This window comes from Notechis scutatus, chromosome 1 (assembly GCF_049901735.1).
Source record: "Notechis scutatus isolate UNSWTSFEM ecotype Mainland chromosome 1, rNotScu1.2, whole genome shotgun sequence".
Taxonomy (NCBI): domain Eukaryota; kingdom Metazoa; phylum Chordata; class Lepidosauria; order Squamata; family Elapidae; genus Notechis; species Notechis scutatus.
This window is the reverse complement of record NC_142009.1, coordinates 309226204-309240064: the sequence shown is the minus strand read 5'-3', so window position 1 is coordinate 309240064 and position 13861 is coordinate 309226204. Positions and strand designations below refer to the sequence as shown.

At 39.9% G+C, this 13861-nt stretch overlaps 1 protein-coding gene across 1 annotated transcript in view; it reads right to left on the bottom strand.

Moving 5' to 3' along the window:
* ASPG (asparaginase) overlaps positions 1-13861 on the bottom strand; it is an 85818-nt gene that overhangs the window by 52314 nt on the left and 19643 nt on the right. Inside the window, exon 6 of the mRNA XM_026670056.2 lies at positions 11935-12061. Within this exon, the coding sequence (XP_026525841.1) occupies positions 11935-12061 (127 nt within the window). The remainder of the gene's footprint in view (positions 1-11934; positions 12062-13861) is intronic.

Here is a 13861-nt window from a genome sequence, read left to right as displayed (position 1 = left end):
CATTCTTTATTTCAAAGAATAGTGCAAAATTAAAATGAAGAATTATTTCAAAAGCATAACGTACAATTAGAAGATCCTGTGAAATTTAACAGTCTGAACTCTGCAAAAAAATAAATAACTGAGACACAGAACTCTATGAACTCAAGAGGGAGCTGTCAGAGACAGTTCATGAGTATGGTTCTTATTAAAGAACAATTCTACCGGTGCAATGATTTAAAATCTTATTCTTTCTCTCTTTTTGCTCAGTAATCAGGGAACATAGGCATATAATAAGTTGTGGAAAGTGGACTGCCATTATTATCCATGGAAATGAAGCAGTGGTAGGATTCAAAATTTTTTACTACTAGTTCTGTGGGCGTGGTTTGGTGGGCGTGGCATGGCATGGCTTGGTGGGCGTTGCTTGATGGGCATGGCAGGGGAAGGATACTGTAAAATCTCCATTCCCACCCCACTTCAGGGGAAGGGTACTGAAAAATCCCCATTCCCTCCCCACCTCACTAACCTGCTTTCCAGCTCTGTTCTCCCTGTGTAAGGCAACAAAAGAAGACCCAGCCAATCAGCTGGGACTCAGGAGGCAGAGAATAGATGGGGGTGGTATTTTCCGGTTCTCCAAACTACTCGAAATTTCCGCTACTGGTTCTCCAGAACTGGTCAGAACCTGCTGAATACCACCTCTTAAATGAAGTATCCAAAAATTGATCTGGAAAAATACTATGCAATGCATTCTGGCTAATGCACAAAAGTCTCAGCCAATTAGAACTGAAGAAGCCATTGGATTTTTGCACAACACCTGTTTATAACAGCCCAAGTTGAAAACCAATATGTCAACACATTCCAAATTGTCTGAATAATAATTTTCAAGTGCTCTGTTATTAGAAAGATGTAAATATGCTTAAGCATAATTGATATATTCTGCTTCTCTAATCCCAGTTTCATTTTATGTACCTAGGGCAACAGTACCAACATGTGCCTGGGGGGAAGAGTGAAGCAAAGCAAGGCCACCTTGCCAGCCGTCTGCAATGTGACACATATTTCACACGTCTTTAAAAGACAGATGTTGTTACTCTTACCACTAAACATCTACAAAGTTTATAATGCAGTTACTAGCGATTAAATAAAATGGCAATGATTCAATTAAGTGTGATTATACATTGCAAGCCAGATGCCAGCTGTTTAACTAATAGTCATGCTTCAGTTCCATTGCTGAAATGCCAAAACATTCATTATTAATTCTGAAAAATCTCACTATCCCTGTCTAGCCGACAATGAAATGAAAGATTAGATGAAAAGCTGCATCCACGAGATGCACATTCGTGGGCTATCCAAGATAATACCAAGTTAAGAAGTCTGGAAAAAGAGATGTTGATTTGCACTGTATTTTATGAAGTATCTAGGACTGAACATTGCATAGGGTCATTAAATGTAAATAAATGCAAAATAAACGTTAAAACACTAAAATAAAAAATACACAAATACACAGGGATTGTTGATGCCCAAATCAGAATGTCTCTCTAGAGAACAGAGGTGTCCTAAACTGAAATTAATCTGCACTGGTAGCACCTTATCTATGCAGTGAATATTTAAAAATCATGTATCTTTAACATTAACTTCAGGGAACTTTTTGAATTAGGCCTCTTCAAAAGATCTCAGATGAGGATACAAGTCTTATAACTGCTGGAATGTGACTCAGAAGAGATACTAAGGCAATTAAAAGTAACACAGAAGTCTATTTCAGAAAGTTTCTGTCACCAGTTAAGCCCTATAATGGGAAGAGTAAGACCTGATTTCAGTTCTGAAAGCAAAAGATGCACCATCATATTTCATGAAAGTATCATTATACCCAACTCAATTTTTTGCGGCAATTGTAGATTAATTTGTTTTGTGGCATCAATATGGCTGGCATCAACTTTCCCGGAAAGAGTTTCTTTCTCAGAAGATGTGAAAAAGAATTATTGTCACATTGAATGTGTCTGGTTTAGAAACTGTGTATTTAATACTTTGGAATAACCAGGAACACCATTTTTGAGATAACATACATTAGCCATATTCACTTTGAATGAAAATACACAAGATGACAAGATGAAAATACACAATTGGGAGAAGCCACAGCAATGAATTTTTTCGTAACTGTTTCTGAATTTGAATGTAACCAATTACTTCCATTTCTTTCATCCATTCATTCATTTGCTGAATTTATATCCCATTTTAACTCAGGGGGATTTACAAAGGGGGGTCACATAACTTTATCCTTACAATAACTTTGTGAAGTAGGCTGGCTTGACAATGAATATAATTTCTTAGTAAATTCAGTGGTTGAGTGGGGACTTACAACTCAGCTCTCCGTCTGGTTGCAATACCATAATCTCTACTTTATATTGGATTACTTCCAGTACAAGAAAGAGAGGGTGATTAAACCACCAATAACTATTGTTTTAATCCAGTGGTTCCCAAAGTGGGAGGTACCACCCCCTGGGGGCGGTGGGATACCTTAGGGGGGCACTAAGAGGCAAGGGGGTCGGCAGGGGGGCACTAAGAGGCGGCAGGGGGCATTCGAGGTGCAGGCCCTACAGGGTCACCCATTGACTGTTGCACTGCTCTGGAGCCAGTGCCTTGATCGCCCCCCTGCCGCCTTTTAGCACCCCTCTGTCAGCCCCTTTGAGGATGCTAAGAGGCAGCAGGTGGGTGTTTGAGGCGCAGGCCCCACAGGGTCACCCATTGACTGTTGCACTGCTCCGGAGCCAGTGCCTCGAATGCCCCCCTGCCGCCTCTTAGTGTCCGCAAGGGGGCCAGCAGAAGGGTGCTAAGAGGCGGCAGGGGGCCGGCTGTTGCACTGCTCCAGAGCCGGCGCCGCTCGAATGCGGCCGCAGTGGCACGTTACGTGCCGCTGCGGCCGCATTCGACGCACCGCCCCCCTGCCACCTCTTAGTATCCTACTTACCTACCTATCCATACATCCATCCAAAAGGTCTGTCTGTCTGCCTTCCTGCCTGCTTGCCTGCCTGCCTGCCTAGCTACCTATTAATCTAACAATCTATCTATCTACCTACCTACCTGTCTCTCTATCCATCCATCCATCCATGTTCAAAGCACCGGCCCCGCAGGCACATCGGGAAAGTAGAGCAAAGCCAGTCTGGGAGGGAGGGAGGGAGGGAGGGAGGGAGGGAGGGAGGGAGAGAGAGAGAGAGAGAGAGAGAGAGAGAGACCTGATGCATCAGATTGAAATGAGGCCTAGTTTAGACTGAAGCCCTTTTCCACATTGAAACATCTTTGGTTGAGGCTTTAAACAGGATCCATTGAACCAGATCTCTACCCTAAAAATTACTTTTCCCCAATGTATTACTGTGCCAATTCTGAAGAAGGCAAAACCAAAATGTACTGGTAAATTACAAGAACACACACACACACACTCCCTTCTAACCGAAAGCAGGTGGAGCAGGTGATTGGACTAGAATAGATAGCTCATTATCTTTCTCTTCCCTCCCTCTCTCCCTCTCTCCTTCTTTATTTCTTTTTCTTTCTGTCCCTTCCTTCCATCTCCCCCTTTCTTTGTCTGTCCCTTTTTTTCCTTTCCCTTTTCTCTTTCTTTTCTTCCTTCTCTCTCTTTCTCTCTCTCTTTCTTTTCTCTGTCTCTCTTTCCCTTTCTCAGGCTCACCCCATTGACTTGGTGCACTGCTCCGCTCGGACTTGCTTGGGCAGGTCCCTCCAAAGCAGCAGGTTCAATGGGGTGGACCTGCAGGGCCGGCACCTAGAACGCGGCAGTGGCAGCACATTTGAAAAATAGAGCAAAGCCAGAGGTTGGTAATTTTTGCTGCAGAGAATCACAAAAGGTTCTGGGTTGTGCACAAGAAGGAACACACATGTCAATGAAATTCAGCACATAAAATAAATACAAATAAAAATCAACAAGAATCGGCAAAGCATCTCTGATTAAATTCTATTCACTACTAGAATCTAATCAGAAATGCTTTGCCGATTCTAGTCCAATGACCTGCTCCAGCAGGGTTGGAAGGGAGTGTGTGTGTATGTGTGTGCATGGCTGTCAAAACTCCAAAAACAGGTTCAAGTATCTCTGGGGAGGCCAGTCATAAATTAGAACACTTGCTAAACAACCAGCCATTAAGTGAGGACCGCTTGTATTGGTTTGCCAGTCACCTGGCCACGCCCACCCAATCACATGACCACCAAACCACACCTACCCGGTAACGTGACAAGCAAGACACACCCACCCAGTCACATGACCAGCAAGCCACGCCCACCCAGTCATGTGACCAGCAAGCCACACCCTCAAATTAGGCCACACCCACAGAAATTTGAATCCCAACCCTGGGTGGGTGGCACTGAGGATGAGTTTGTAGCAGCAAGGGAGCGGTGGACTGAAAAAGTTTGGGAACCACTCTTTAAATCCATAGAATGGTACTCTACAAGTTTTGGGGCATCCCACTTCAAGAGCTTCTCCCACCCCCAAATCATGCCACTAAATATTTGTGACAATCTACAGTAAACATAATTTTCTTCAATTGGAGAAACAACACCCCTGCATATATTCTAGCAATGGCAACTTTACTAACAGGTATCTGTGGAAATAGGAAAGCAAATCTATCTTTATTTTGGAGCACACTTCTATTGGTTACACTAGTGTTTTTCAAACTTGGCAATTTTAAGATTTGTGGAATTCAACTTCCAGAATATTAGGATTCTGGAAGCTTAACTCCATGAAGCTTAAAGTTGCTGAGCTTGCAAAACACTGGGTTGCACTCTTCATTATGAATAAGCCTGATAATGTTCAGTTCAAGTTACAGTTAAATATACATACTATATATAGCCTCTGAGTAAAAACAATTTCATTAATGGGCAGCCACATCTACTACATATATCATTTATGTCTCAGAGTAGCATTGTGGATGAGTCACAGCCCTGAATAATTATTGAGAAGAAACAGTCATTCTCACCCAGCTCTCCACCAAGACCAATTCAGAACTAGGTAAAACTTTGAAGGAAAAGGTAGGTCCTTTGTACTTATGGAGTTCAATCAGCAACAGCAAATACCATAAACCGCTTAAGGTTAAAGGTAAATTTATTTTAAAGGTGACAAGTTCAATGAAACTTATTTATTATTTGGGACAGATAAGGTGTTTTTTTTTATAATTTCTGACCCCTTAAATGATTGTATTCCATGGGGAATATCATTATTAGTATCTAATGACTCTAGATTTACCAAGATTATCTGCAAGGAATCCAAGAATTGAGTTGGCATAAAGCAGACATTATATCATAAATCAGATACACTGCCTTTTCTAGCAGCATAAGACTGGCTATTTTTGAGCTCTGTTTGTCAGGAAGAAACCATACTTCCTGTATGCTCAAATTTTCACCCTCCCCGGGTTCTGGAGGCTTTCTTTGAGAGGGTGAAAATGGCCTCCCCTCTGGAGGCCCTTTGGAGGCTGGAAACAGGCCCATTTATGGCCTTCCGGAACTTCTGGGAGGCCCATTTTTCACCCTCCCCGAGCTCCAGAAGCTTTCCTCGAGCCTCTGGGAGGGCGAAAATGGCCTCCCTGGACTCTGGAGGCCCTCTGAAGGCCAAAAACAAACCCATTTCCAGCCTTCCAGAGCCTCCGGGAGGCCCATTTTTCACCCTCTCGGAGCCACCGCACAAGCCCTGCACTTACCTGGGATCCAAAATGGGCCATGTGGGGACTCCTGGGAGGGGTGGGGTGGGGTGGGCAGGGCCAGCCAGGGGTGGATTTGCCAGTTCACTTAACCAGCCATAAAATTAACAACTGGTTCACCAATTAATAAAATTAACCGGTAGTAGCCCACCCCTGGGAAGGTATCAATTCTGGAAGATTGGACTTGTCACTAGCCCACTTGAACATTCAAAATAAAACTATAGTAGTGGGCTGGAATGAACATGGTTTCTTCAAGAGCCAACAAAGGCTTGACATACACCTACACGCATTAATGACATGCAATCTGACATTTTAATTACATTGCATTTGAGATAATGTTTTAATATCATGGCATTTCTGTTTGATTTAGATCTGTGATACAAGCCACTTCATGTTGCACTCAACAAGTGATGAAATGTAGATGTGGACATTAATACTTACACAAGCTGTTTGCCTTTTAGCTTTTTCTTCTTGTATTTTTTTAGTCACCTGAGAACTATTATGTAGTACAATAAGGGATTAGAAAGTTATATCAGGCCCGTAAAGTTTGGGGAACATTTTCCATCAAGAATATAGTTCTTCCTTAAATCAGCAACCATCGTTTTGAGTATAGGATGGCTTAACAACAGAATCATGCTTAGAGTATTAACACTCCAGATGTTAAGATAAACTAAAAATATTATTAAACATATAAATATTGTGACGGTCTCAATATCAGATGAACTGATCTCTCAAGTTTCCATGTCCACAACCATTTTTAGAGCTTCATAGATGTTACTACCTTAAATGGTAATAAATATACTATTGTAGTATACTATTGGCAACCGAAGTAGTGCTTGAAGAGATGGAGCAAAGTTCAGCCATCTTTTGAGTCCACATACTACCTTGACTGCCATATATAAGATGGCAGCTGAACACAGAATACAGTGCAACAATCTAATTAAGAGATTACTAGTGCATGCACTACTGATGTGCAGCAATCTACACTCAGAAATGGACAAAGTTGACTAATTGTGCATGTTCGACACTGAGGTCACTGTGCCCCCAGTGAAAATTAGGCTTGAAAAATGTTTTTATAGGAGAACATCATCCTATTGGGTTTAAAGCCAATTCCTAAAAATAAGAACTATTTAGCCAGAGAATTTCACCCTTACTCTATCAGTTTTGATCCATTCCATCACAACCTGAAATCATTGATACAGCAATTCCAATGCTACTACTGGTTCCTTTGGGAGAGGCTGGTTGACTATTATCTATTTACTGATGAAACTTCACTCTCAATGTCAGAATGACTTCTACTAGCAGTTTCATACAGATATTTGAGAATACCAGGCAAGATGGACCATACCACAACTGTTACAAGGCTTTACAAAAGTCACCCTGCACAAATCCCTCTTTGGAACAGATTTAACAGATAATCAGAGTTGGAAGGGACCTTGTAAGTTATCTAGTCCAACTCCCCGCCCAAGCAGGAGACCCTACACCATTTCTGACAAATGGCAGTCCAATCTCTTCTTGAAAGTCTCAAGTGATGATGCTCCCACAACAGCACCACAGGTAGGAATGGAACCACTATGAAACAATGCCTCCAAGTTTCAACTCACAGAGTTACCTCAATATGATTCTACATCAACAGCATCAAAAAATGCTAAATAGAAGAATCAACAGAATGATACTATCTAGGGCAGATAATCAAGATATAAGGTTAATTACCAAAGTAACCAAGCTATTTTCTATGCTGGTCTATGATGGATCCAGAAAAATATCCAACATCCATTATTACCACAATTCACTAGTTATCAGTTCATCAAATCCTGTCCAAAAATGGAATGTTGAGAGTAGATATTTCTGGATCCTCTTCAACCAAGGTCAGATCACTGATATCTTCAAATCTGTTGTCTTCTTTCTTTCCATTAATGTGACATCCATTACTCTCTTAACCCATTCCAACATTCTTGACCAGCTTGCTTGTGAGACTCACTAAGAACAAAGATCAAAAGGGCAGATAATCAAGAAAATAGCTTGAAGAACTTTGTCAATCTCCTCAAGTCTCACTGGTGAAAGTGATTCTATAGTAAATAATCATATGGTGTGCTGACAAACTCTCCTAATTTTGGCAGACTTTAGCAATTTTGCCAATAAAGTGCATGACAAAGTCATTGTTTTGCTTCTGCCAGCAAGAACTTGACTGTATAATTCACAATCTTTGGAAAAGTTCAGCTGGGTAATTCAGTGGGACACAGTGGGTTCTTTGACACCATAATTAGTGCTATGAACACAAACGTTTTTGCCCTCATAAGTACCCCATACATATTAAGTGCAATTATATTCATATTGAGACTTTTAATATATATATTTCAATTATATCTCCCCCCATTTCATTCCTGTGTGCTTTTCACTAAACAAAGGAGCCCTGTGAACTCTCACTACTTCTATGATGAAGGTTTCAATAGTGGAGGAGGGATGTTAAGTTGATCAGAAAACTCCATAAAGCTTTCAGGAACTGCTACAATTTCATAAGTCTTAGGAAGCATGCTAGATCCTCACTCCTGAAGATAGAATTGGCAATCTGTCCAAATCATAGCAGGAAGTAATCCAGTCATGACAGAGAATAACTTTCCCTCTTTAACTATCACTTCACTTTCCAGCAATTGGAAAAAAAAAGATAAACCGCTGCATAGTGATCCAGGATCACCAGCATGGGCATTGAGATCCATAAGCAGTCCTAAGTTTCTAAGAACCATATTGGAGAGCACCAGTGTAATCAATTGTTGGACTAGCAACAAAGTACTCAGTTTCCCTGTCCCCCCACCCACCACAAAGTATAGTTGCTGGAGAATCTGATTAATGGAGAGGGTATGTTTTCCCTACAGATGACTGTAATTCTACCTCACAATCTACCTTGATGCGGTACAATATCTCCAGGCAGGCTTATATGGGTTAAATTCAGGCCACCCAGCTCTCCTATTCTGGTCTCTATAACATAACCAGACCAGATTGCTGATCCACAAGAAGATCATGGATAGAAAATACTTTTATAGTGAACTAATCTGGCATTCAGCAACTGAATCAGGAGGTGTGTAAACCAACCGGTTTGACTATTGGATCTTGGTAACTCAGACCTAAGAGTAGCCCTAAGGGTACTATATCTTCTGTGTCTGGGAAGAATGTTACAACCCCAACCCCCTTTCTTTTTCCTGGCCCACAGGTTGCCTATCCCTTGGGTATTGCAAGAAAATATGAGTCCAAGATAACCAGCAAGTGCACCCTACTAATGATGGCATCCAAACATACGTTTGTAGATTTGGCTGAGTTCCTAATCCTTTAACAGCAGTCTGATGTGCAATAATTAAACATGTATAATAATTAAACATGTACTGGGATGAAGAAAAAGTGATGGGGAAAATTTCACTTGCTTCATTTCCTCCCACTCCAGGTGGTGAAGATATATTACCCATCAGGTTACATAATCAAGTTAGGTTGCTTTTGCAGTCCTTGGGAGTATAGACTTGAGAGGTTTACGAAAGCCGAAGCACTTTCGTTGGCTGCCTTCCACTATCCAGTATCTGGAAAGACTTTCATTTCAAAACACACAGAACAAGAAGAAGCAGCTCCCTCTTACTAAGATCAAGCACACAAGATGCTATTTAAGCTGTGAAAAGCCAACACACTATAAGTATTGCCAGCAAGGTCGCATGCAATAAAAGAAACTCTGTCTAAGAGCTGAAGAGACCAAACTAATCCACTCATACAATATTCTAGAAAGCAGTAAAGCTGGATCCATGTTGCCATACAGGTTTGAATTCTTTCCTTTAAAGGAGTACAATAGTTTTGAGAAGTGACTCCTCCCTAAGAGGGAGGGAGTGGGGAATCCATCTGCAAAAGCAAACCTGAAATGCAACTTTCAGATGGTTCCAAACTGCTGGGAAGACCTGACACTGTTTTTTCATCTCTTTCCTGCATGGCTGAAAGTAGCTTAACCTCAATTACATAACTTTGCACGTTCATTCTGAGTACAAAGAGACAGCAATGAGCTAGAAAACCCTGAACAGTCAATAGTGAAAGTTCTTGAACTGGCAAGGCAAGAGACATACAAATAATACAAGACAAAGACAAAGACAATCTTTTCCTAGCCAGAACAAAATTATATATTCACTACTACTGAAAATAATTGATGGAAGTTCTTATAAGCTAAGGTAGCCTAATCCATCCAAACAATAATGTTACGTATAAATATGCTTGTATTTATTGGGCAGGGGTGTTCAGAAGTGGCTTGAGCTTTTTAAGCTGAATAGGACTGCCTAGAACTGGTTCATAAAAATTCTGGCTTAATGGTTCTAAGTTGGTTTTTTTTTTTTTAAATTATGTGGTTAATGAAACAATTTATTAAACAGGGAACTCAGACTGGTCACAATTCTCTACTTAGCTGTCCAATGGGTGTGATTTTAAAAAAAAGTCAAGATGGCGGAACAAAATGTTTCAATCAAACTTCTGGTTGTTGTTGTTTTAATGTGATACACATAAAAAAAGGGATGGGGCTTCACCTTTTTGATCACATCCCTGTTATTGACTCAGAAATCTAGGTTTACTATCATGCTAGGCAAGCTAGTATTCCCTATGGCAGCTGTACATTAAATGGTTTCTTTAAGGTCGTCCAGACTGTTCTGTAGATCTAGATGAAGAAAAGCTAGCATCTCTCACAGATGGATGCCCAGTTTCTGCCAAAAGACCACAGTTTCAACAAAGAACATCTAGTAAGTAGGATTCAAATTTGCAGTTGTATTTGGCATATTGAATGTGGGGTTAGTTCTGGCTCTGGGAATCTCAATGGTTTATTTACCGAGAAAGTTATTCTTTTTCTTCCCTAATGAAATATCTGCCAATTGTCTAAGCAAGTGACAGTATATGGCTGCTCTTGCTTAGTTTGGGCTCCCAAGCAGAGTTGGCTTGGTGGCATCTGGCTTGGAGGCCTCCAGGGACTACTAGAATTGTAATTCAACTGGGAAGTTAAGAAATCATCCTAGAAGAAAGCGGTAGCAAACCACTTTGTACTGATGCCAAGAAAACTAGATCGGTATTTCTGCGAATCTACCAGAAGCCAAAATAAGTCAAAGGAAGCTTTAACTTAAGCTATGTGGCATTGCACTGTAATATTTGTTCTAAACATGTCTCATTGAATACATTTGGTTCATATATGCTTAAGTGCAAGTAAAGATTACACACCATAATGGCTATGCTATAACCATAAGCCAACTACTGAACTGAACAAGTCAGAATTGCTTTAGTCCAATATGTGAAATTGATACGTTTGTCCGCTCTTGAATTATTAGCATTAATTTAAAATCAAGGTGCAATTTTGCCAGGAGAACAAGGCAGGTGAAATGTTTATCCTTCCATGGGAGATTTAATTTATAAATATTCACTGCTAGGCTTAAGCATTTCGGTTATAAAATCTTTTAATGCAATAAATCATTTATAGTTAAAATGTAAATTTCATGCATGTCACTTTATGTTCTGAGTAATCCTATTCCTTAGCTGAAGAAGGACGATAGTATCAATGCAGAATTACAGAATTCTGATATCTGTTGTTAATAAACCCTGTTACTGAGGCATGAAGAGATGAATTCACTTCAGGTTTATGTAACTTTAACTGAAGTTAAATTCAGGTGTGCTTTTATTCTCCAAGGGCCTTGGGAATATGTTATATCCTATTCTAACCAATAGAAGTATGCATTTCATCAATAAAAATGAACACTAGTCAACCCTCAATTACACATGGTATTCTGCTACAAGCAGAACTCACAAGACACTAAAAACACTCCTCTCCAACAACTTCATTTTACCACCTGCCTTCAATTTATACTTTTATTAACCAGTCATTAGCCAGACATTGCTTTAGGTTTATTTGTCTGGTTGACAACAAGTGAAACTGAAGGCCAGTGAGACAAAATTCCTTGACAATGGCCTCTTTTAGGGGGACAACTGGAGAGACAATAAGGAGGAACAATTGGACAAACAGTTGCAATCAGTTGCTAAGCTATGTCAACCACGTCATTCAAAAGTGATATAAGAAGTAGATTTCGTATCATGTCTCTTTTGAATAAAGAGAGAATTAGGTGCTTATTGTAATACTGGCAAACAAACAAACAAAAATGATCTCATAGATAAAAGGTAAAGATGCTTGAACAATTGGACCCATGTGGCCACAATCCAGGAAAGGGTTACAGATTAACTACAGCCTGAAAGCTGAAATCACATCATTGCTTACTTATAATATCAACCTCAGCATTTGCAAGCGGAGGCAGGTTAGGTGAGGAAAAGGCACTGAAACTCCCTGCATCCATCTTAGTCACCCGGTTTCCCCTGTACAGTTTATTATCAAAGTACAGGCACACCTACAAGGATGAGAAAAAAAGCATGTCAGTGTGCAAACCTTATAATTAAAAGATCCAGCAGATTAAAACATACACACACATAAAGTTGACTTTTCTTTCTATACAATGAAAGCTTCTTTAGAGAGAGTTATAAATATAATTAGGGTTATGTAGGAGGGTTTTAATCCCTTGGCTGCTTTGAAAAGTGCTATGTCTCTTTTGGATTTTGATAACAAAATACAGGTAAACTCCTTGTGAGATTTCCTTCCAAGAACAGGTTTGGCAGCTCTCAAGGTTTGTGACGGATCGCTGAAGTTAAAGATATTTTTAAAGGGGATAGAATGGCTTTTAATAATGTGCAAAATCCCCCCAGAAGGGTTGATGGTCGCGACACAGCAGACAAAATTGGGTTATTTAGAAAGGCAAGTAGAAAGTGAGTCTACCTAGATATCAGTCAGGCTTCTGGGTTTCCCTCTGAGCAGATTGTCTCAGCCTATTGGGGGTTATGACACTACAGATTGATCCCAATAGAAATTCAGAGTGGGAAACCTTTTACTAAGTAACTCCCCATCACACTACACCAGGGTCAATGTTGAGGAATACTAAAAGCTGTATACCAGACACATGTGGAAGATCATAGATTCATCACATCTGAAATAATCTATGCATTTTCCTATCATATTTTATTCAGATAATTGGTAATTTTCAAGAGTGATGAAGTTGATTTTTGACATTTATTTTTTGGTGGCTTTATATTAAGCAATGTCACACTAAAGTAGAAGGACCTTTATAGTAGTAGCAACTTTAAAAAAAACTAATTGCGAGAATAGGCAGTACCTATACAACCATTAAAATGATTAGGAAATCCAATATTCTTATGTGTACTGCAGGAAACTACTATTGGTAATATTAGAACTCATTGGCTCCAACATTCCAGCAGAATCTGCTTTCCTGTAATTTCGTGTTCCTTGTCCAGTGCCAAGAACTGGACAACAGAAGTAGGAATCTCACCAATGCAAAACACAAGCTATTATTTCCCATTAGAATTGTCAACGAAGATACTGAAGTGATGGTTAGTTTTTGCCTTTTAGGATCAGCTATCAACAGTAAAAGAGTTAGCAGCTGAAACACTCTGCAGACTTGCACTTGGTAGAGTAGCAATCAGGGTCTTGGAAAATATATCCTGAGGTTGGTATATATTGGTACCTATTGTTAGGAATATGGGTCACCTAACAGCTATTTGGGTTAGAAATATATATAAACCAGGATAAACATTTTAAAACTGTATCTTTAAGAAAATGCAAAACTGTAATTAGGTGTGGTTTCTCAAACGGCCATAAGATGGAGCCAGAAACCTGGGTTGTTTTGGTCTTAGTCTCAGAAGAGAGTGTGAGTGTATCTTTGTTTCCTTCTGTTGGAAAGTATTGCCATTGCTCCATTTTTCCTAATTGACTGATATTTTCTGGATTTAGTGTAAGTCTGTTACTGAACTGTTTTTTGACACTGGACTTTGATATTTGGATTATCCCTGGATTGAAAACTGACTGATTTAACTTGTGAATGACTTTGGATTGCTTATTTGGACTTTGCTTAAACCTTTCTGGAAGTAAAAACCTACATTTACTGTACAGTGTATCTGTGTGCTCTGTGTGTATTATTCCAACACTACTCTCTATACGTCTCCCTGTATGCGCTCATTCTTCTAACGGGGAATTACCTCAACACCTATAAAAAAATTCTCTGTGACATTCTCTAAAAGTGAAATAGCAAATATTGATGCTTTTGAACTTTGGTATTGGAGATTTCTGAGACATCATTTAT